General features: G+C 36.6%; 1 protein-coding gene across 2 annotated transcripts; it reads right to left on the reverse strand.

Moving 5' to 3' along the window:
• Nucleotides 1–3,190: 3,190 nt before the first annotated feature.
• Nucleotides 3,191–22,233, reverse strand: ATG12 (autophagy related 12; the record flags this gene model as incomplete). 2 transcript variants are annotated; one of them, XM_082651331.1, is made up of 4 exons in its annotated part: nt 21,881–22,206; nt 13,440–13,576; nt 4,943–5,005; nt 3,191–4,281 (listed from the first exon to the last, which is right to left on the reverse strand). In XM_082651331.1, the coding sequence occupies exons 1-4, from the start codon at nt 22,041–22,043 to the stop codon at nt 4,222–4,224; spliced, it is 423 nt and encodes a 140-aa protein (XP_082507457.1). In that variant the 5' UTR covers nt 22,044–22,206. The 2 variants fall into 2 exon arrangements, with proteins under 2 accessions (XP_082507457.1, XP_082507458.1); XM_082651332.1 differs by lacking the exons at nt 3,191–4,281; nt 13,440–13,576 and having other exon boundaries at nt 4,944–5,005; nt 21,881–22,233.
• Nucleotides 22,234–22,376: the final 143 nt, after the last annotated feature.

Genomic DNA, 22,376 nt, shown 5'->3' on the forward strand with positions numbered 1-22,376 from the left:
GCCATGATTAAGATAGTAGAAGACTTGGGAGAACTGAGGTGGGAAAGGGGGAAAAGATATGCCTCATAGATCTAGATATATAATAGAACTGGGAAGAAATAGTTTTAGGAGGAAGGCAGAGGGAAGAGAGTTCTATAAAGAATAAATCCACCTCAAAATGGATAGGGCTTTCCTTATGGCTATCACTAAGTAACCAATAAGTTTCAGGTATATCTGCTCCATATGAGAACATAGAAGGAACTATGATTTATAAGGATTCCTCTAACTCAAGATTCTAATCACACTCAATATACATACATGTTTTATCCTTCCTTCATCCATATCATATAAGAAAATACAGGAAATTCCCTGGAGGTTCAGTGGCTAGGACTCCGCGCTCTCACTGCCGAGAGCTTGGGTTCAATCACTGGTCAGGGAACTAAGATTCTACAAGCCGTGCAGCGCGGCCAAAAAAAAAAAAAGACAGGTAAATCTAATATTTGGTATCAAATTTTATCTTTTTACTTTCTATTATTTCAAAAAATCAACTTAAAGTTTCAAGAATTATTTAAATTCGTACCTGACAATCTACCTTCCAATCAGAATGAAAGTTCCAGAACAGGAATCTTATATCTTATTCCAATGCTGAGGACATAGTAGGCACTCTATGTGAATAAACAAATGGAAATTTATAGTTTCAAGGCTTTTGAAAGAGATTGCCAAAATGTCCCCTAAAATTGTAGTACCAATTCACATTCCATTCACCAAGAATATGACAGGACTTATTTCCCCACAATGTTGCCAATACTGATAATTGTTTTAACTATTGATACTATGAAAGGTGATACTCAGCATTTCGTAGTTTTTACCTGTACTTTTTTTTTTTTTGCGGTATGCGGGCCTCTCACTGTTATGGCCTCTCCCGTTGCGGAGCACAGGCTCCGGACGCGCAGGCTCAGCGGCCATGGCTCACCGGCCTAGCCACTCCGCAGCATGTGGGATCTTCCCGGACCGGGTCACGAACCCGTGTCCCCTGCATCGGCAGGCGGACTCTCAACCACTGAGCCACCAGGGAAGCCCTACCTGTACTTTTTATAACTAATGATTAGCACTTTTCATGCTTTATTCGCCACCTATATTTTTATTTTTTGGAATTACATTTTAACGTATTGTGCCCATTTTTCAGACGTTCTTTTTTCTTATCAACTGAAATGAGCTCTTCAATTATTGGACATCAAAACCCTGTCATATGTTGCAAACATTTTCATCTTCTGCCATACAAAAATTAAAAACATGCAAATTTCCTTTATTGCTGCTTTAAATCATTCTGCAAACCACATCCCACTCAATATATAATGAATTCCTGATTATACGTGCATAAGGAAATGTACTATTATGTGTGTGGGTACCAAATAAAAAACCCCCAAATATCCTATTTTCAGGGATATGACAATGATGAAAGGGTGTTGGACATGCTTGTAAGGGAGTAAGCGCAGTAACTGCTGTAATAGTGGTGGTTTGCTGTGTTCTTATGAGGGAGAGAGTATCTCCTCCTTGAGAGATTCAGATAAGCTTTAAGAAAGTTAAAAAATGAATTAGGCAGAGAGGTAGGATTTGCAGTGGGGAGGTGTAGGAAACAGAAAAACAAACAAACAATGCACGTTCAGGAAACAGCGAATAATCCAGTGTGGGTTGGACAATTTTGAAGGAAAATAGTATTTGTAAAAGTAAACCTGCTGGACTGTTTTCTGAATACTTTCCTTCCATTATGTGGTCTGTAGCTGAATTCCCTTAGTCCAGAAGCTTACTAAGTATATTACAATCCTTGGAAAATGAAGCAGAAGCTGCACAAAAGGTGATTTTCATTATCATACCTCTGAACACTGTACTTTCCCGCTTTGGGTTACACACAACTAAACTGGTTGACTAATGCTATATAATTTAAAAGCATGGTCTGCACTTCTCTTTGAGTTTTCTAATCTTATCAGAGTAGATGATATTAAAGGTCCCTTCAGGGTTAAAACTTCTACAGAAATCATAGATTCCAGGAAGTATTCAATCTTATTTTGATTCCAGATAAACATTCTTAGCTTACCTTACACCCTAAATATGGGGAACTCACTGTGAAGGCCTCAGCACAGGCAGCTTCAAAGACGCAAAGCACACTATTCTAACATTATATACACTGTATGTAGAATGGGTCATCTTTGCACAGTAAGATAAGGCGTGGCATTACTGATGTTGATTTTCTCATTCATAAATATGGAAAACTTAAAATATAACCTGAGGGTTTAGTCCCCCCCCAAGCTCATTTAAACCAGACATCTGCAAAAATATTTTGTGAATTGTGTTCTAAGTTCTAATAACCAAATAACTTATGGGATCCAGGCTTATGAGTAAATGTTGTATAGTCAGCACAGAATAATGTAACTACGGTTTTAAAAAGTGTAAAGCCCTACATATTCTTAAAGGTTGTGAGTGAAAAAAACAAAGTATACATATTTAGCTAACCTCAGATTGAGTAAGTTAGTAAATTATTTAGATCAGAAAAGAATAATTAAGTTGATGACACAAATTCAAACTCAAGTAGTTTTGACTATTAAGGTAATAGTCTATCATTTGAAACCTTAGCAGCAAACATAAGATACACATAGGTTAAACACATTTTTCCCATCTGTTAAATATATATGCATATAAATATATTCATATCCTTCAGTAAACTGAAAAGAGCACAAAACTAGAGAACAGATCCTTTCCATATTCAACTTATTTGACCTGCAAATAACATTCTTTCCAGCTTTCAACATACATACTAATTTCTTACTTAGCCTTTACACAATTCAACCTGTATTATGTCAGTGTTAATACTAGCTGCATTAATTTGTTAAACAGGGACATCATTATAAGGGGACTTAGGAATTTGTTCTCGGGCAGAAAATGAGAACTGAATAGTGATTTCATCACCTTAAACTGAATTGTTCCTTAGCATCCCTTAATGATAATGTATGGCAGATCATTAACCATAAAGTACATTCTGGGACTTAAAGGACATAAACGTAGTTCAAAGTCCTTTGACAAAATCATACCATTCTCATCACCTTTGAAAATAAACACTTAGAATTCTTGTATACACCTTAGATCCTGTTTGAACATTCCATTCAATTTATTGGAATTTTTTTAAAAAATGCTGCATTACAAATACAATACAGAATGAAGAAAAAAGGCTGAATTTTATTTAAAGCAATTATCAGTTTAATAGCATCAGTAAAAAATGGTACTTTTAGTCATGGCATGAAATACACATAAAATCTAGCTATTTTCCAATTATTCTTTGAGCATTTTCAAGCTGGAAAATACATTATAAAAAACTGAAAGACGCTGCCTTGTTTACTCATTGAGTGCTTTTGACACTAAAAATAAGAGAGAGTTTCATACCACAGTTATAACCACTGGGACTCAAGAATCATTAAAAGATAAGATTGAAAAGAGTCAGATGACTCATTTGTCCAAAATTTGTAAAATTCCTTGTTTCCCAATAAAAGTTAAACCGAAACCCCGAATTTTCTCTAAAGCAATCTTCCAGTGTGTCAACATGTGTGCTCTCTTGGCTAGATGTTTGCTAGAGATTAGCAGGAATAGCTATTGTCTTCTGGCAAAGAGGTAAAACCAAACTGCCTAACTCTTTCTGTCAGCTGGGTTGCCCTCTACTGGACTATGCAAGGTAATAAAGCCAGAAGGTCAATGCAACTTTGTTTCACAAGGTAACACTGTAGATAGAAATGTAAATGAGAAAAGGCAAAACACATACCTCAAACAAATTGCACTCCCCTGAATAAGCTCCAAAAGAATCCTTTAGTAAACTGACTTTTATGGTGGGGGGGGAATCAGCAGAGTGCTAATTTTTCAAGTAAACAGTTTCAGTCATTTTGAGAAGTGGTACAAAAGCAGCTTTATATAATCTTAGTCTCCTTTTCAACACTTTGGAGGCAGCTCTGGAGCAATAGTTGTAGTAATGGGTAAACCCTAATGTCAATCTTTTATGCTGATTTGTGTTTTAATACAAATCACATTTTTGTGAGTCCATCTACTCTGTGGATATTTTAAATGTATAGACATGGGTCACAGTAGATGCATGCTGAAGAGATCACATCCACAAGTCTCTTGCCACAAGATCAAAACTTTTCAGAGCTGTTTGCTTTGTGAAGATTCATTTTAAGTTATCAATATCTTTTCCTCTGTAGCTCATCCCCATGCCTGAGATTTGCAGTAATGCAGGACCAGTTTACCATCACTGCCAAAACACTACAAAAAGAAAAACGGCAATAAATTAAACTCAATTTTTGTTATTCTTAGATGAAACTAAGAAAAAAAATGTTATACTGATCATAAACATCCTCATACATGTACATGTATCTATAAGGCTAGTTCTTTCAACAGATGCAAGCTACTATTGGACACATATTAGTAATCATAAATGTTTAATAAAACTTGTCCTTTAAGCACCTTCAGCATAGATAAGCAGACATTTTAACCTTGTTCCTTCTCTACATCCGACTATAATGTATGTACTATTTTCTAGTAATTGTGCTGTAAGGATGCTGAATAAAGTCATTCCTACATAGTCTCCTTTTCAATTTCTTGGAGGGAGATCTGGATTACTGATTATAAAAACAATGTAGAAGATACTACATGTAGGTAAAAAAGGAGATCTTACTTTCTGGTCATATTTCATAGTCATCTTCTGTTTGTGTTATTCATCATTTAATTCTTCAATCACTGTATAATCTATTGAGATCCAACTAAGTTCAAGGTGTTAGAGATATAACAGAGAACAAGAAAGTAATCTCTTTTCTTGATAGACAATTAAGAATGGCTTATCATCTCTTTAAATGATGTGAGTTAATGATCATACTATACACAGATGAGCATATTCCATGAAGAAAATAAAGCAGTAATGTTTTACCTCATAGAGGGTTCCAACTTCCTGGTCTGGGGAGGGGGCAAAGGACTGATTCACATAAATAAACTGCAAGAAAGAAGAAAATTATGGTGATTCAGTTTTAATGGTATCCAGATTAATCTGCATTTTTCTGGGTGCCAATCAGCCAGCTATTTCAAATTATTTGTCTTCAGAACTGAAGAAAGCTTCCCTAAACCCCTTCTTTCTAATTCTCATAAATTAGTCAATTAGTGAGATCTTTATGAAGAGCATGTCTTTCCTCTGGAGGAATAACAGAATTTTTGTTCCCAGCTTTTTATAACTAAGAAACTTTTGTTTTTACAAACAGCTTTTGAAGGTTTATCCAAGAAATTACATTAGTAAAAATATCAAGTTTCTCATTTATTCATAATTAAAGACAGAATTTCTCCTAACAAAATTTTACACACACAGCCTCAAATAAAAACATCTAATAATTGAGATAGTTGGTGCATTTTTCTTGAGTAAATGACATGCATGGTTGGAGGTTTTTGACCATTACCACCTCTGAAAACTCAGGCTGGGTGAGACCTCTGTAAAGTCACTTGCAGCCAAATGAAGTAGCAAAAATGTAGCATAATTGAAACCTAATGTCCTTACAACCTTGTTTATTAAAGAATTCATTGTTCAATGTTTCAGTTTAGTCTGTTTCTACTGAAACATTTTTAGTACCTAAAAAATTCCTGAAGATACTGAAACAAAAGATCAGTGTCCAAGTGACTTCTGATAGTTTTCTTTTTAGAAAACAAAACATTACTTGCAGGTTAACATATTCAATTTTCCTTGTCTACAATCAAATTTTAAGACAAATTTCCTGGGCTTCACATAGACCTTAAAAATATCTATCAGAATAGTTAGGTGATAGATACTATTTGGGACATCAGCTAGAACAAGAATAAATATCACTTATATTTCTCCTTCAGGCAATACAGTGCAGTAATTAAGAGTAGGGGCTCTACTGAGATCTAGGTTTGAATTTCGGCTGTAAATACAAATAACTTTTCTCAAACTGTGTCCTTGTTTGTAAATATAGAAAATAACAGGACCTATACTTCTTGAAGCTGCTGGGAAAAATAAAACGAGACAGTACACATCAAGTGTAAGTGCTTGATATACGTACTCAATAGACATTAGTTAGACTTATTAAATTATTTAAAAATAGTTCATGCTGGTGGCGCAGTGGTTGACAGTCCGCCTGCCGATGCAGGGGACACGGGTTTGTGCCCCGGTCCGGGAGGATTCCACATGCCACAGAGCGGCTGGGCCCGTGAGCCATGGCCCTGGGCATGCGTGTCCGGAGTCTGTGCTCCGCAACAGGAGAGGCCACAACAGTGAGAGGCCCACGTACCGCAAAAAAAAAAAAAGTTCATGCTTAAATATCAACTCATTATTAAGGCTGAGTAAGGTTCTAACATAATTTCAGAAACAACTGAAATCAGTGTGCATTTTAATGTGAATTTCCTGTGATAAGGATATAATAATTTGTGTTTAGCTCCTGACAGTTTAACTATGAGTGAACATAGATTTTACTCTTTGGAACATTTTAAATTAGGAAAAGGGCTCTGGACAACAATTTAGTTTATTTCAGCAAACAATCCCTGAGTGTCTATTATGTGCTAGGAAACGCACAAGGTGTGGAATTATGAAGATTAATATGATCTCTCCCCTCAATAAGCAAACATACCTGAATAGATAAGAATATAGATAGGGAAAATGCATCTGACAAGGTCTGTAGCACAAAGATGGGGCATTAGTTTAGCCTAGCCTTTTGGTCAGGAGAGGCTTTCTGGAAAAAAAAAATGAGGAACAAATTAGGACTTAACTAGGTGCAGAGAGTAATAATTAGGACTCTGCAGGCAAAAGAAACAAAAATAAGATGTGAGTGTTGAGGGGACAGTACAGCAGATACAGTAGAGAACTATAAGAACCTGATGGAATTCTGTAACAGGAGTTAGCAACTGAAAGTGACTTTAATTTAAAAAAAGTAATTAAGGTAGTTTAAATGGAAGTTCCATGGAGGTAAAAATTTCAAAATACAATCTTCAGCTAAATGCTAGAGCTTAGGAGGATAAAATTTTAAAGAATAATGATTTCTTTTTAAATCACCAGTCTTTATATAGATGTCTCTTTAGTTATTTTGGTTGTTATAAACTTGAGATTTTGTAGGGAGGGTTCATGGGAACAGCATTCTCTTGAGTTCTTGCACACTGCTAACAGTTTTGTGCCCTGATTAAATGTCAGTTTTGTAGTATATAAAATCCTTATCTCACACTTTCTTTGTATCTTTGCTGCTCAACTTTGACGGTAACCTAATTTCCTAAGCCATGTCCTTTTTCCCCTAGATGTCCAAAGGATTTTTCTTTTTATTTCACATCCAGTAATCTTACCAGAATGTGTCTCGGTGATTATTACACTGGGTTGGTATTCTCAGGATCTTGGTACATTTTTTTAATACGTAGTTTCAAATCTTTTTAGAAGAAATTTCCCTTGAATTATAAATTTAAGTATTTGTTTTGTTCCTTTGCTTTGGTTTTCTTCTTCAGGGACTCCTATTTCTATGTTTACTCTCCTTTGTTTATACTCAGTATTTGTCATTTTCTCAAATTCTTTTTACATTTCATTCTACCTCCCGTCCCATCCCCGAGCCTGAGCAACCAGATGCTGTTTAACATTTTTTTTAAGTTAAAAAAATTTTTATACAATTTTTAAAGGTCACTTTCCATTTACAGTTATTACTAAATATTGGCTATGTTCCCCACGTTGTACAACACATCCTTCAGCCTATCTTGCATCCTTCAGTCTGTATATCCCACTCCTCCACCCCCATATTGTCCCCCTACCTCCAAACTGGAAACCACTAGTTTGTTCCCTATATCTGTGAGTCTGCTTCTTTTCTGTTATATTCACTAGTTTGTTGTATTTTTTAGATTCCGTGTAAAGTTATATCACACAGTATTTGTCTTTCTCTAACTCATTTCACTTAGCATAATGCCCTCCAAGTCCATCTATGTTGCTGCAAACGGCAAAATTTCTCTTTTTTTATGGCTGAGTAATATTCCATTTGTGTGTGTGTGTGTGTATGTGTGTGTGTGTGTGTGTGTACGTACACATCTTCTATGCATTTATCTGTTGATAGATACTTAGGTTGCTTCCATATCTTGGCAGCTGTAAATAATGCTGCTATGAACACAGGGGTGCATTTATCTTTTCAAACAAGTTTTTTTGTTTTCTTCAGATGTATACCCAGGAGTGGAATTGCTGGGTCATAAGGTAGTTCGATCTTTAGTTTTTTGAGAAACGTCCATATTGTTTTCCACAGTGGCTGCACCAATTTACATTCCTACCAACAGTATACAAGGGTTCCCTTTTCTCCACATCCTTGCCAACATTTGTTATTTGTGTTCTTTTTGATGACAGCCATTCTGACAGGTGTGAGGTGATATCTCACTGTGGTTCTGATTTGCATTTCCCTGATGATTACTGATGTTGAGGATCTTTTCATGTGCCTGTTGGCCATCTGCACTTCCTCTTTGGAAAAATGTCTTTTCAGTTCTTCTGCCCACCTTACAATTGGGTTGTTTGTTTTTTTGATGTTGAGTTGTATGAGCTGTTTATATATGTTGGATATTAATCCCTTATTGGTCATACCATTTGCAAATATATTCTCCCATTCAGTAGGTTGTATTTTGTTTTGTGGATGGTTTCCTTTGCTATGCAAAAGCTTTTAAGTTTAATTAGGTCCCATTTGTTTGTTTTTGCTTTTATTTCCTTTATTCTAGAAGACTGACCCAAAAAAATATTGCTGCAATTTATGTCAAAGAGTGTTCTGCCTATGTTTTCCTCTAGGAATTTTATAGTATCCGGTCTTATATTTAGGTCTTTAATGTATTTTAAGTTTATTTTTGTGTATGGTGTTAGTGAATGTTCTAATTTCATTCTTTTACATGTAGCTGTCCAGTTTTCCCAGCACCACCTACTGAAGACACTGTCTTTTCTCCATTGTATATTCTTGTCCCCTTTGTAGTAGACTGCTTGACATAAGTGCGTGGGTTTATTTCTGGGCTCTCTATCCTGTTCCATTGATCTATGTATCTGTTTTTGTGCAATACCATACTGTTTTGATGACTGTAGCTTCACAGTATAGTCTGAAGGCAGGGAGTGTGATTCCTCCAGCTCTGTTCTTCTTTCTCAAGGTTGTTTTGGCTATTCAAGGTCTTTTATGTTTCCATATAAAATTTAAAAATATTTGTTTTAGTTCTGTGAAAAATGCCATTGGAAATTTTACAGAGATTGCATGAATCTGTAGATTGCCTTGGGTAGCATAGTCATTTTAACAACACTGATTATTCCAATCCAAGAACACAGTATATCTTTCTGTTTGTGTTGTCTTCAATTTATTTCATTGGTTTCTTATAGTTTTCAGAGTATAGGTCTTTTACCTCCTTAGGTATCTTTATTCCTAGGTATATCTTTTTGATTTTGAAAATTCTTCTTTTTTCCTTCTATTTTTCTTCAGCCATTACCTGTTGTTTATTTGCTCTTATATTCCACCTAGTTTAGTCTCCATTTCTGAAATTTAACCTGTAATTCTTTTCCTGAGCTCTGTCACTTCGAGTTTTACTATTGCTGATTTATGTTGTTCTTTGGTGCCTTGTATCATCTTTCTTTTGACACTTGTTTTGACATAATAAATCAGTTACTGACCTGCGTGTAAGCACATTTTTCTCTGGCATGCTTTCATTGTCTTTAGGGATGTTACTCTGTTTATTTTGCTTCCTTATAACACTGTGCAGGATTTAACCTTGATACTTCTCTGTTGCTTACTTGTATATGAAATCAGTTTTCCTCAACTTTTAGAATGAAATGAGTTAGTGTAGTTTTGCTAACTCCACAGTGCTCCCTCTACTGTTGTTTTTTGTATAGTGTTGAACAATATTATTCTTTATTTTTATTATTCTTTATTTTTATTTCTTTATTTTTCTTATTTTTATTATTGCTTTCTTTATTTTTATTATTATTTTTATTTTATTTTTATTTCTTTCTTTATTTTTATTATTATTATTTTTTTTGCGGTAGATGGGCCTCTCACTGTTGTGGCCTCTCGTGTTACGGAACACAGGCTCTGGACACGCAGGCTCAGCGGCCATGGTTCATGGGCCCAGCCGCTCCGCGACATGTGGGATCTTCCCAGACTGGGGCACAAACCTGCGTCCCCTGCATCGGCAGGGGGACTCTCAACCACTGCGCCACCAAGGAAGCCCCTCTTTCTTTTTTTTAACAATTAACATTTTATTTATTTATGGCTGCACTGGGTCTTCGTTGCTGCACGTGGGCTTTCTCTAGTTGCGGAGTACAGGCTCTAGGCATGCGGGCTTCAGTAGTTGTGGCGCGTGGCCTCAGTAGTTGTGGCTCACAAGCTCTAGAGCACAGGCTCAGTAGTTGTGGTGCATGGGCTTAGTTGCTCTGTGGCATGTGGGATCTTTCCGGACCAGGGCTCAAAGCCATGTCCCCTGCACTGGCAGGCGGATTCTTAACCACTGCGCCACCAGGGAAGTGCCGGAGGTCTGCTTTCTGAGCTTTCCAGGTTGTTCCTCTCCATTTTGACCTGGTCCTTCTTTTTCCTTCCTTTCCCTGCTTAAATGTGTTTCACTTCCAGAAGTTCCTCTTCAGTGTGGGATCTTGTCTTGGAAGGGAGCCTGAGTCTGTTTTGAGAGTTCTCAGGGGCTAGACTGCTCCAGTCCCTTAAGTCCTCCTTATGCAGATATATTGTAATCGCCTGCTATTGGAGAGAATCAAACACTCTCAATTTCAGCTACTATTCTTAAATTGGCCCACTGTACTTTCCAGTGAATACCTGTTAGCTACTTCCAGGTTCTCCCTTTCTCAGTGCTATCAGATGCCAATCCTACTGTTTATTTTTTTTCAGCACATTTGCTAACACGACGCAGATCCTGTGGTCATTGGTGGGTATTCCCACCAACTTGAATCTTAGGTTTCAGGATACTTGTCATCTAAGTTCTGTTATAACTATACTGATGATGGGGTTTTGGTTTTGCTTTCTAGTTGACTACATTTTTGTGGGAATTCATGCCTTCTGACACCACTGCTATCTTCCTAGAATCCCCAGCATTACTTTTTCTTTTGACATTCATTTTGTGAAAATAAGGTAGGGTACAGCTCTATGAAGCCAGAAGATGTGAGTTCTAGTTTAATCAGGAAAAGTGACAAAAAGACTACTTTTGTTTATGTTTCCTATTGCTTAAATGGGAAGAGATAATCAGATTTGCTACAAAGCTTTAAAGTTGGACCATGTGAAATTGCTAAGTTTTTTTTGGTTAAAATGATTGATTGATGGCAGTTTTACATGGTTCAACCTAATATATATTGACATCAACCAAGTCCTTTCAGATTACTGAATACAAGCAATACAAAATGTCAAAACTCTAACATTAACATAGAACACAGCATTCTTTCACCTTTTCTTCTATCCACAAATTTCTAAAAGTAATGCCTTAATTACTTGGTACTCCTCTGGTTACCTACCTCTCCAACTCTTCATGGTAGACAGTTAGTAGAGATAACCTCTGCTCATTTCTCTTAAGTGTATGTCCTCATTACCCTAACTTTTCCATTTAGACTTGGACTCTAGGCAAGGTCCTCTGCTCCTCAGGTTTTAGCTACCATATGCAAGTGGATGACACTATAATATCCTTGCCCATCTCTGAAATTTAATTAAATTCTATATAGCACTCTTATAAAACAGATCTTTTCTCATTCCGAGTGATCACAAACAGAGATGTTCACCTGTAAAACTCAAAAATCCCCATCACTTTTCCCTTACAACTTCCTTTGGAGGAATCCCTGGTTCTATGCTATCCTTACCTCAAATAACTTCTAGTGATTAACCTATCTTGCACTTACTTTTGTACCCATGACATGACACTTTTGTGAAAGCCACTTACAACCAAAATCTTAGATCAGAGTTGTTTCCACCTCTTCATTGACAAAAAGAAATAAATTCCAACACACCTCACTTTCATAAATAATAAATTCCAACACACCTCACTTTCATAAATGATCACCCAATCCTTACACATAACTGTATTTAAAAAATACTTAGTGATTCTTCAATTATCTATCCACACATACATTACCTGAGTTAACAATGACCAAGATTGTGGTCTGAAGATAAAGGCGTTCTATATATTAACATAACATGTGACAAAATGTCAAATACATGTAGACATTTAAATTTCTGTGGCCCAATACCAAATTAAGGGGCTTCCCTGGTGGCGCAGTGGTTGAGAGTCCGCCTGCCGATGCAGGGGACACGGGTTCGTGCCCTGGTCCAGGAGGATCCCACATGCTGCGGAGCGGCTGGGCCTGTGAGCCATGGCCACTGAACCTGCGCGTCCGGAGCCTGTGCTCCGCAACAGGAGAGGCCACAACAGTGAGAGGCCCATGTACCGCAAGAAAAAAAAAAAAGAAAAAAAAACCAAATTAAAAACCTGTGGCATTTAAAATTTTAATCCTAACAACTCACCATGAAATGCTTAACACGTATCATAATATGAAATAAGTACACCTGAACCTTAAAAACGAGGGGGTTGGGGCGCCCACACTGCACAGTCAAAAATCTGTGTATACAAGGCAGATTCAACCAACTGCAGGTTGTGTAGTAGTATAGTATGTATTTACTAAAAAAAATCCACGGATAAGTGGACTGCTACAGTTCAAACTCATGTTGTTCAAGGGTCAACTGTATACCTCTTAGTTCTTCCACAGCACATGGCAAAGGTATACTGATTACCTTGAGAATGGGAAGGAAGCAACATTAATACCAAAACAAAGAAAACCCCAAAACTTTCTATACCGATATTCTATGATAGATCTTTCTGCATGGGCATTCAGTGACTTTTTGAGGAAAACAACCAATACGGTAGGTTAAAAAAAAAAAGTCAGTCCACATTTAAAAGCAAATCTAAAATTCATTTCTTTTCAGGGTTCTCCAGAGAATCCTTCAATAAAGCACGGAAATTCCACTAACAAAAGAAATAAAAGGACATTACTGAAGTAACATATGTGGTTCCATATATATTTCTACATACAACAGTTATTCATTGTTGCCTAGGAACTACAGTACCCCCTCCATATCTATGGGTTCTGCATCCTCCCTCGGATTCATCCAAATGTGATGGAAAATATTTGGAGAAAAAAATTCCAGAAAGTTCCAAAAAGCAAAACTTTAATTTGCCGTGTACCAGCAACTATTTATGTAGCATCTACATTGTGTTAGGTATCATAAATGATCTAGAAATGATTTAAAGTATAAGGGAGAATGTGTACAGATTATACGCAAATATGCCATTTTATATAAGGAACCTGAGCATCTGTTAAGGATGCTCCTGAAATCCCCCTTGAATACTGAGAGACAAATGTTTTGTGAATTTTTGTAGGGAAATGATCACCATTGTTTTCTTACCAACTGTTCTGAAGCCACCAGTTTAAGGAACTTTTTGATGAAGTCAATGAGTCCTTGGATGGTTCGGGTTCGCTCTACAGCCCATTTCTTTGTTTTCATTATAGGAGTGTCTCCCACAGCCTTTAGCAGGATGTCAACTGTAAAGGGAAAAAAAATACAGTTGACACAATCAAAACAGGAATTAGGGGCATCAATGTCCACACAGTCGAAAATCCACCTATAACTTTACACTCAGCCCTCTGGATCCACAGTTCTATATTGCGGATTCAACCTACAACGGATTATGTAGTATTCTAGTACGTATTTATTGATAACAGTCCATGTGTAAGTAGACCTGCTTAGTTCAAACCCATGTTGTTCAATGGTAAACTATACTAACAAGTACACTGAAACATCTAAAGAGAATGTGATATAAAATACTTCAGAAAAGTTAAACTTTCAATCAACATACAGTTTATGTATTTATGACACTGGAGGTATGCCTGAGATGACAAATGGAAGATATGAAGAGATTCACTTAGAAGAATTTCACCTTCATCAAAACATTTATTTTTATTGGGGAAAAAAAAGGTAAACCTAAATTTCCAACAAAGATGTTTAGCGGAGATTGGTTAAGTAAAGGATATTATACTCTATGGTAGGATGTATATACTGTAGTAAAGATATAAAGCACACACTCTGAACTCCCTGGGTTCAAAATCCTGGCTCTGCCACTTGCTAGGTATGTACACATATATATAGATAAGCTCTTTAATCTCTCTGTACCACAGTTTATTCACTTGTAAAATGAGGATAATAGCAGCAACCTGATAAGACTATTATGAAGATTAAGTGAATACATAAAAGTGTTTAGAACAGTACCAGATCGTAACTCGCTTATTAAACCTTAAGATAATTTAGCTACCATTAAAGATACTATAAAAGCATATTTAATAGTATGAAAAAATTATCAAAAAATACTAAATATAAAGCAGCATAAGATTTCAATTTCATTAAAACCATCACAGGCACATATTCACATAAATGTGGAATATGCACCAAAATGATATTTCCCAGTAGGGATATTATAGGTGATAATCACTTGATTTTACTTGTGCTTTTTGTAACCACCAAGTTTTCTACAATAAACTTTTAAATAAAGGAAAACAATAAAAATTATTAAAAAGAAAATAGAAAAACTAGGGGCCAAAAAGGTTTCTGAGAAATCAGAGGTTTCAATAATTCAAAATACAAAGATGCAAACAGAAAGACTATGAATCTATCTCCTGAAGTTACTTCATCAAAAAGAATTAGAAAATATAAAGAACAACCAAATGGAATTGAAGAATACAATAACTGAAGAGAAAAGTGCACTAGAAGGAATCAACATTAAACTAAATGAGGCAGAAGAATGTATTAGTTCTGACAAAATACTGAAAATCACTGCCATCAAACAGAATAAAGAAAATAGAATGAAAAGAAATGAGGACAGTTTAAGAGACTTCTGGGACAACATCAAATGTGGTAATATTCACATTATATCCCAGAAGGAGAAGAGAGAGAGATCGGGCCTGAGAAAATACTTGAAGAGATAATAGCTGAAAATTTCCCTAACCTAGGGAAGCAGTCACCCAAGTCCAGGAAGTGCAGAGTCTCATACAGGATTGACCCACAGAGAAATACATCATGACACATTGTAATCAAAATGACAAAAATTAAAGGTAAAGAGAAAATATCAAAAGCAATATACAAGGGAACTCCCATTAGGCTATCAGCTGATTTTTCAGCAGAAACTCTTCATGTCAGAAGGGAGTGGCATGATATACTTAAAGTGATGAAAGAGAAAAACTTACAACCAAGAACACTCTACCCACCAAGGCTCTTGTTCAGATTTGATGGAGAAATCAAAAGCTTTACAGACAAGCAAAAGCTAGAAGAATTCAGCACCACCAAACCAGCTTTATAACAAATGCTAAAAGAACTTCTGTAGGTGGAAAATAAAAGGCCACAACTAGAAATGAGAAAATTATGATATGGAAAAGCTCACTGGTAAAGGCAAACATATAATAAAGGCAGGAAATCAGCCACGCACAAAGTTAGTAGGGAAGTTAAAAGACAAAATTCGTAAAATCATCTATATCCATAATAGTCAGTTAAAGGATACACAAAACAATTAGATGTAAAATATAGTATCAAAACAGTAATCATGATAGGAGAAGAGTACAAATGCAGGGTATCTAAAGTGCATTTGAAATTAAGAGATCAGCAACTTAAAACAAGCACGTACAGATATAGGCTCCTCATACAAAAACCTCATGTTAACTGCAAAACAAAAATCTATAATAGATACACAAAAAAGAAAAATGAATCCAAACATAATACTAAAGACAGTCGTCAAATCATAAGAGAAGAGAATAAAAGGGGGAAAAAAAGACCTACAAAGATAAATCCAAAATAATTAACAAAATGGCAATAGGAACATACATATCGATAATTACCTTAAGTGAAAACAGACTAAATGCTCCAACCAAAGATAGACTGGCTGAATGGATACAAAAACAAGACCTACCTACCTTGCTGCCTACCAGAGACACATTTCGGACCTAGACACACATACAGACAGAAAGTGTGGAGATGGAAAAAAGGTATTCCACATAAATGGAACTCTAAAGAAAGCTGCAGTTGCAATATTTATATCAGACAAAATAGACTTTTAAATAAAGACTGTTACAAGAGACAAAGAAGGACACTATATAATAATGAAAGGATCAATCGAAGAAGATATAACAATTGTAAATATATATGCACCCAACACAGGAGCACCTCAATATATAAGGCAAATGTTAACAAACATAAAACGAGTAACTGACAGTAACACAACAATAGTGGGGGACTTTAACACCCCACTTACATCAATGGACAGATTATCCAGACAGAAAATCAATAAGGAAATACAGGCCTTAAACAACACATTAGGTTAGACAGTCTTAACTGATAGTTATAGAGCATTCCAACCGAAAGCAGCAGAATACACATTCTTTTCAAGTACACATGGAACATTCTCTAGGATAGATCACATGCTGCAACACAAAGCTAGCCTTGGTAAATTTAAGAAAACTGAATTCATATCAAGCATCTTCTCCGACCACAACATTACCAGGCTAGAAATCAACTACTAGAAAAAAACTGCAAAAAACACAAACACGTGGAAGCTAAACAATATGCTACTAAACAACCAATGGCTCACTGAAGAAATCAAAGAGGTAATTAAAAATACCCAGAGACAAATGAAACCAAACACACAATGATCTAAAACCTGTGGAACACAGCAAAAGCAGTTCTAAAAGGAAAGTTCATAGTGATACAAGCTTACCTCAGGAAAGAAGAAAAATCTCAGACAACTTAACCTTACATCTAAAGCAACTAGAGAAAGAACAAACAAAACCCAAAGTTAGTAGGACGAAAGAAATCATAAAGATTAGAGCAGAAATAAATGAAACAGAGACGAAGAAAACAACAGAAAAGATCAAAGAAACTAAAACCTGGTTCTTTGAAAAGATAAACAAAATTGATAAACCTTTAGTCAGACTCATCAAGAAAAAAAGGGAGAGGGCCCAAATTAATAAAATCAGAAATGAAAAAGTACAAGTTACAACAGACACCACAGAAATACAAAGGATCATAAGAGACTACTCTGAGCGACTATATGCCAATAAAATGGACAACCTAGAAGAAATGGATAAATTCTTAGAAAGCTACAATCTTCCAAGACTGAACCAGGAAGGAATAGAAAATATGAACAGACCAATTACCAATACTAAAATTGAATCAGTAATTTAAAAACTGCCAATAAACAGAAGTCCAGGACCAGATGGCTTCACAGGTGAATTCTACCAAATACTTAGAGAATAATTAACATGTATCCTTCTGAAACTATTCCAAAAAATTTCAGAGGAAGGAACACTTTCTAACTCATTCTATGAGGCCATCATCACCCTGATACCAAAACCAGAAAAAGACATCACAAAAAAAGAAAATTGTAGGCCAGTATCACCAATGAACATAGATGCAAAAGTCCTCAACAAAATACTAGCAAACTGATCCCTACAATACATGAAAAGGATCACACATCATGATCAAGTGGGATTTATCCCAGGGATGTAAGGAGTTTTCAATATCTGCAAATCAATCAATGTGATACAAAACTACTAGAACTCTTCAATGAATTTGGTTAAGTTGTTCAACACAAAATTAATGTACAGTAATCTGTTGCATTTCCTTTTTTTTTTTTTTTTTTTTTTTTTAGGCTGCACTGTGAGGGATATGGGATCTTAGTTCCCTGGCCAGGGATCAAACTTGTGCTCCTGCACTGGGAGTGCAGAGTCTTAACCACTGGACCACCAGGGAAGTCCCATCTGTTGCATTTCTACACACTAACAACAAAATATCAGAAAGAGAAATCAAGGAAATAATCTCATTTACCATTGCATGAAAAAGAATAAATTACCTGGGAATAAACATACCTAAGGAGGCAAAAGACGTGTATTCCAAAAACTGTAAGACACTGATGAAAGAAATTGAAGACAACACAGATAGAAAGATATACTGTGTTCTTGGATTGGAATAATCAGTGTTGTTAAAATGACTATGCTACCCAAGGCAATCTACAGATTCAACGCAATCTCTATAAAATTTCCAATGGCATTTTTCACAGAATTAAAACAAATATTTTTAAATTTTATATGGAAACATAAAAGACCTTGAATAGCCAAAACAATCTTGAGAAAGAAGAACAGAGCTGGAGGAATCACACTCCCTGCCTTCAGACTATACTGTGAAGCTACAGTCATCAAAACAGTACAGTACTGGCACAAAAACAGATACATAGATCAATGGAACAGGATAGAGAGCCCAGAAATAAACCCAACGCACTTATGGTCAAGCAATCTACTACAAAGGGGACAAGAATATACAATGGAGAAAAGACAGTGTCTTCAGTAGGTGGTGCTGGGAAAACTGGACAGCTACATGTAAAAGAATGAAATTAGAACATGCACTAACACCATACACAAAAATAAACTCAAAATATATTAAAGACCTAAATGTAAGACCGGATACTATAAAATTACTAGAGGAAAACACAGGCAGAACACTCTTGAAAATAAATTGCAGCAATATATATATATATATATATTTTGGATTAGTGTCCTAGAGTTATGGAAATAAAAGTAAATGTAAACAAATGGTACCTAATGAAAGTTAAAAGCTTTGGCACAGTGAAAGAAACCATAAACAAAATGAAAAGACTGGGAGAAAATATTTGCAAATGATGCAACAGACAAGGGATTAATTTCCAAAATATACAAAGAGCTCTTACAGCTTAATATCAAAAAACAAACAACCCAAAAAATGGGCAGAAGTCCTAAACAGACATTTCTCCAAAGAAGATATAGACAGCCAAAAGACACAGGAAAGATGCTGAATATTGTTAATTATTAGAGAAATGCAAATCAAAACTACAATGAAATATCACCTCACACCAGTCAGAATGGCCATCATTTAAAAGTCTACAAATAATAAACGCTGGAGAGGGTGTGGAGAAAAAGGAAGCCTCCTACACTGTTGGTGGGAATGTAAATTGCAGCCACTATGGAGAACAGTATGGAGGTTCCTTAAAAAACTAAAAACTAAAAATAGAGTTACCATAAAACCCTGCAATCCCACTCCTGGCCATATATCTGGAGAAAACCATGATCGAAAAGATATATGCACCCGAATGTTCATAGCAGTACTATTTACAATAGCCAAGGCGTGGAAGAAACCTAAGTGTCCATCAACAGATGAATGGGTAAAGAGGATGTGGAATATCATTCAGCCATAAAAAGAATGAAATAATGCCACTGGCAGCAACATGGATAGACCTAGAGATCATCATATTAAGTGAAGTCAGAGAAAAACAATTACCATATGATATTACTTATATGCGGAATCTAAAAAATGGTACATATGAACTCATTTACAAAACAGAAATAGAGTCACAAACAGAAAACAAACTTATGGGGGGGATGTGGGGATAGATTAGGAGTTTGGTATTTATATATACACACTACTATATATAAAATAGGTAAACGACAAGGACCTGCTTATAGCACAGAGAACTATACTCACTATCTTGTAATAACGTAAAATGGAAAAGAATCTGATTAAGAAAATATACATATATGTATAACTGAATCACTTTGCCGTACACTTGAAACTAACACAACATTGTAAATTAACTATACTTCAATTTAAAAAAATTTTAAAAAAAGACATCCACAATCAAAGGAAACATCGAAAGCAGAGGTGTTCTGCTGCCCCCTAAAGTCAACTCTATTCTATTACAACCTTCCTGTCCCATTCCTTGGTATTAAAAATTGGGTCCCAATGAGGTTACTGAGATCAATTTACTGAAGTTTACCTCTGGAATGAAGCCATCTAGAACACATAATGCACAGTTTATCTTCCTACTAAAGTTTATCTCCCTTCTTCCATTTAGTAATCCTACCCTCAGTTATCTAAGCAAAAGAGATGAACTGGGAGATAGCTAAGGAGATTTTGGTTAACTCACCTTCCATACCTCCCTGTCCCTGTTCCTTCAATCCCCTGGGGCTATCAATCAGTCAACTGCAACTGGGCATTGCAAGAAAGTGAAGAAGAAAATAGTGAGTTGTACTACTGAAGAAGAGAGCGACAGCAAGAAGCTAGAGAAGGAAAAATATTTATTATGATTATAGCTGTACTTTATTATTAATTTTTTTAATTCTAAAGGTGATTTGTTTGTAGTTCTCCACTCTAGTTACAAAGGAGACTCAACTGGGGGAACATGTATAAGAAAACAGATGTCTACATCAACTAAATCAGAATCTTCTGGAAATAGGGCCTCGGCACTGCTATGTTTAAAAGCTCCCTCAGGTGATCCTAAAGTGCCGCCATAACTAACAAGCTTGGTCAGCTTCAGTAATATGTAGATTAAACCAAAGGTGGAGCATATGAAATAGTTAAGCTTTTTCCATGAGAAAAGGTCCTCAAAAAAGGATGACAACTTCAGGGTAGACATTAAATAGCTAGAAAGTAAGTTTTCTATCACAGAGGCTAACTCAAATGCTCACAGGAGCCAGAAGGTGAAAATTCGATTTTTAAATGATAGTTAAAAATCATAAATTGTGCAGACTCAAGAAAACATGCCATATAACCTCAGGCCATATCTGGGAATGTGGGCCTTATTTTTTAGCCACAGTATTACACAGCAATCTTCAGGCTCAAGTACGTAGTTAATTGTTGACTAAGACTGCTAGATATTAAGACAAACTCTTTGAAAGTCTGTTTCTGCTTATAGTAAATTGCAAGGGAAAAAAGGGAACAACAGTACTGATTCACTTCGCTGTACAGCAGAAACTAACACAACATTGTTAACCAATTATACTCCAATAAGAAATAAAAAAAATCTCTAAAACTCATGGGATTCATCTGAAGAACGAGTCTAGTAGTTACCTACAGAAATGATTATAGTTTTTTGTTTATCTATTGGTGAATAATGTGGAAATGACAGAAAAGATTTCCCCCAAGTGTAGAGGCAGTCTGACTTAAAAGGGGGACAGTGCTGGGAGAGACAATTATCCTCCACAGCAGCAGAAAGTGAAGATGGATGAAAGGGCATGATATCACTGAGCACAACATGAGAAAACGAATTCCTGATTTTCTCATAGGCAACTCTACATAGAGTGCTCCACTTAGGAATTACTGTATTTTACAATGGCGAATTAATTCTCAAGAAATAAAGGGTTGAGGACTAATTCTCAAGCAATAAAGGGTCCAGTTCAAGCAACGAAATGATTCATTTACAAAGATTCCAAAACGGTGTTTTTGTTTTTTTTTAAAAAAGGCGATGCCTCTGCCTTTAGTTTTCCCTTAGCAGTCTTCATACTGGGTAAAACCCCAGTTTTTTGGTCCAAGGTGTGAATTCACACTCATTTGGTATAAAAAACAGAGACCTAATCGGAAGGTGTGGATGCTAATTCAGATTTGCCATAGACCATCCTTATCAGCTAAAATCATTATTCAAATAATTAGATCCCGCGTTAAGTACTTGGAACTATCCAGATCCCACAGAGTTCCCACCTTCAAAGAGCTCTCAGTCTGGTCATTTCAAAGGAAGATAAGAGTACAGCGTAATAAATGCCGTGACATTCAAAAACTGGGTACCACACCGCGAAGGTGCGTCCAGAGATAGCTTTCTTTCGAGGCACTTAACTCAAACGTCTTAAAAGCCGAAAAGTATACTTCCTCTCTCCTGACTGGTCAAAAACCTCGTCTGGAACCGGCCCTCCTCTAAATTTTGTTTCTTTATTAGCCGCCATCCCTATTCGAAGACAACCTCAACCTCCCGTCTCTGCCCAGAGTGAAACTGCTCTGAAAATTACTTTTCTTCTTGGTGTCACCGGCAGGTTCTTCTGTTCCCGGAGAGACTGCAGCGGAAGAAGGGGGCTCCGGAGTGGCTGTTTCTGGGGAGACCTCCGTGGGTCCTTCACCTTCAGCAGCAATTGAGGGAGGAAGCTGCAGCGAAGACTCCGGTTCCTCAGCCATCTTGCTTGGAGGGAGGTGAGGGCGGAAGTGGTGGCTCAGCGCATACAGTGGGCGGGCTTTGCGCCGGAGAGCGGCGCTAGGGAGGTGCCGGAGTAGGGGCGGGGAGAACCCAAACCACCACTGAGAGTCGGAATTGCAGGTTGGTCCTCTGCGTCGAACCTGTTGCAGTCCCCTGACCGCTGATAGATCAACTACTGTTTCTCCGCCCCCCCCAACAGCAAGTTTCCGGAAAAGGTCGGTAGGCAACGTCCCCGTGAGCCTCCGGGAGCGCAAGCGCCCCTATGCTTCGAGCTCCGGCCTGGAGCTGTTTCCGCTTCCCTCCGCGCCGACCCC

This window comes from Grampus griseus (genome assembly GCF_964374135.1).
Source record: "Grampus griseus genome assembly, chromosome: 3".
Lineage (NCBI taxonomy): Eukaryota > Metazoa > Chordata > Mammalia > Artiodactyla > Delphinidae > Grampus > Grampus griseus.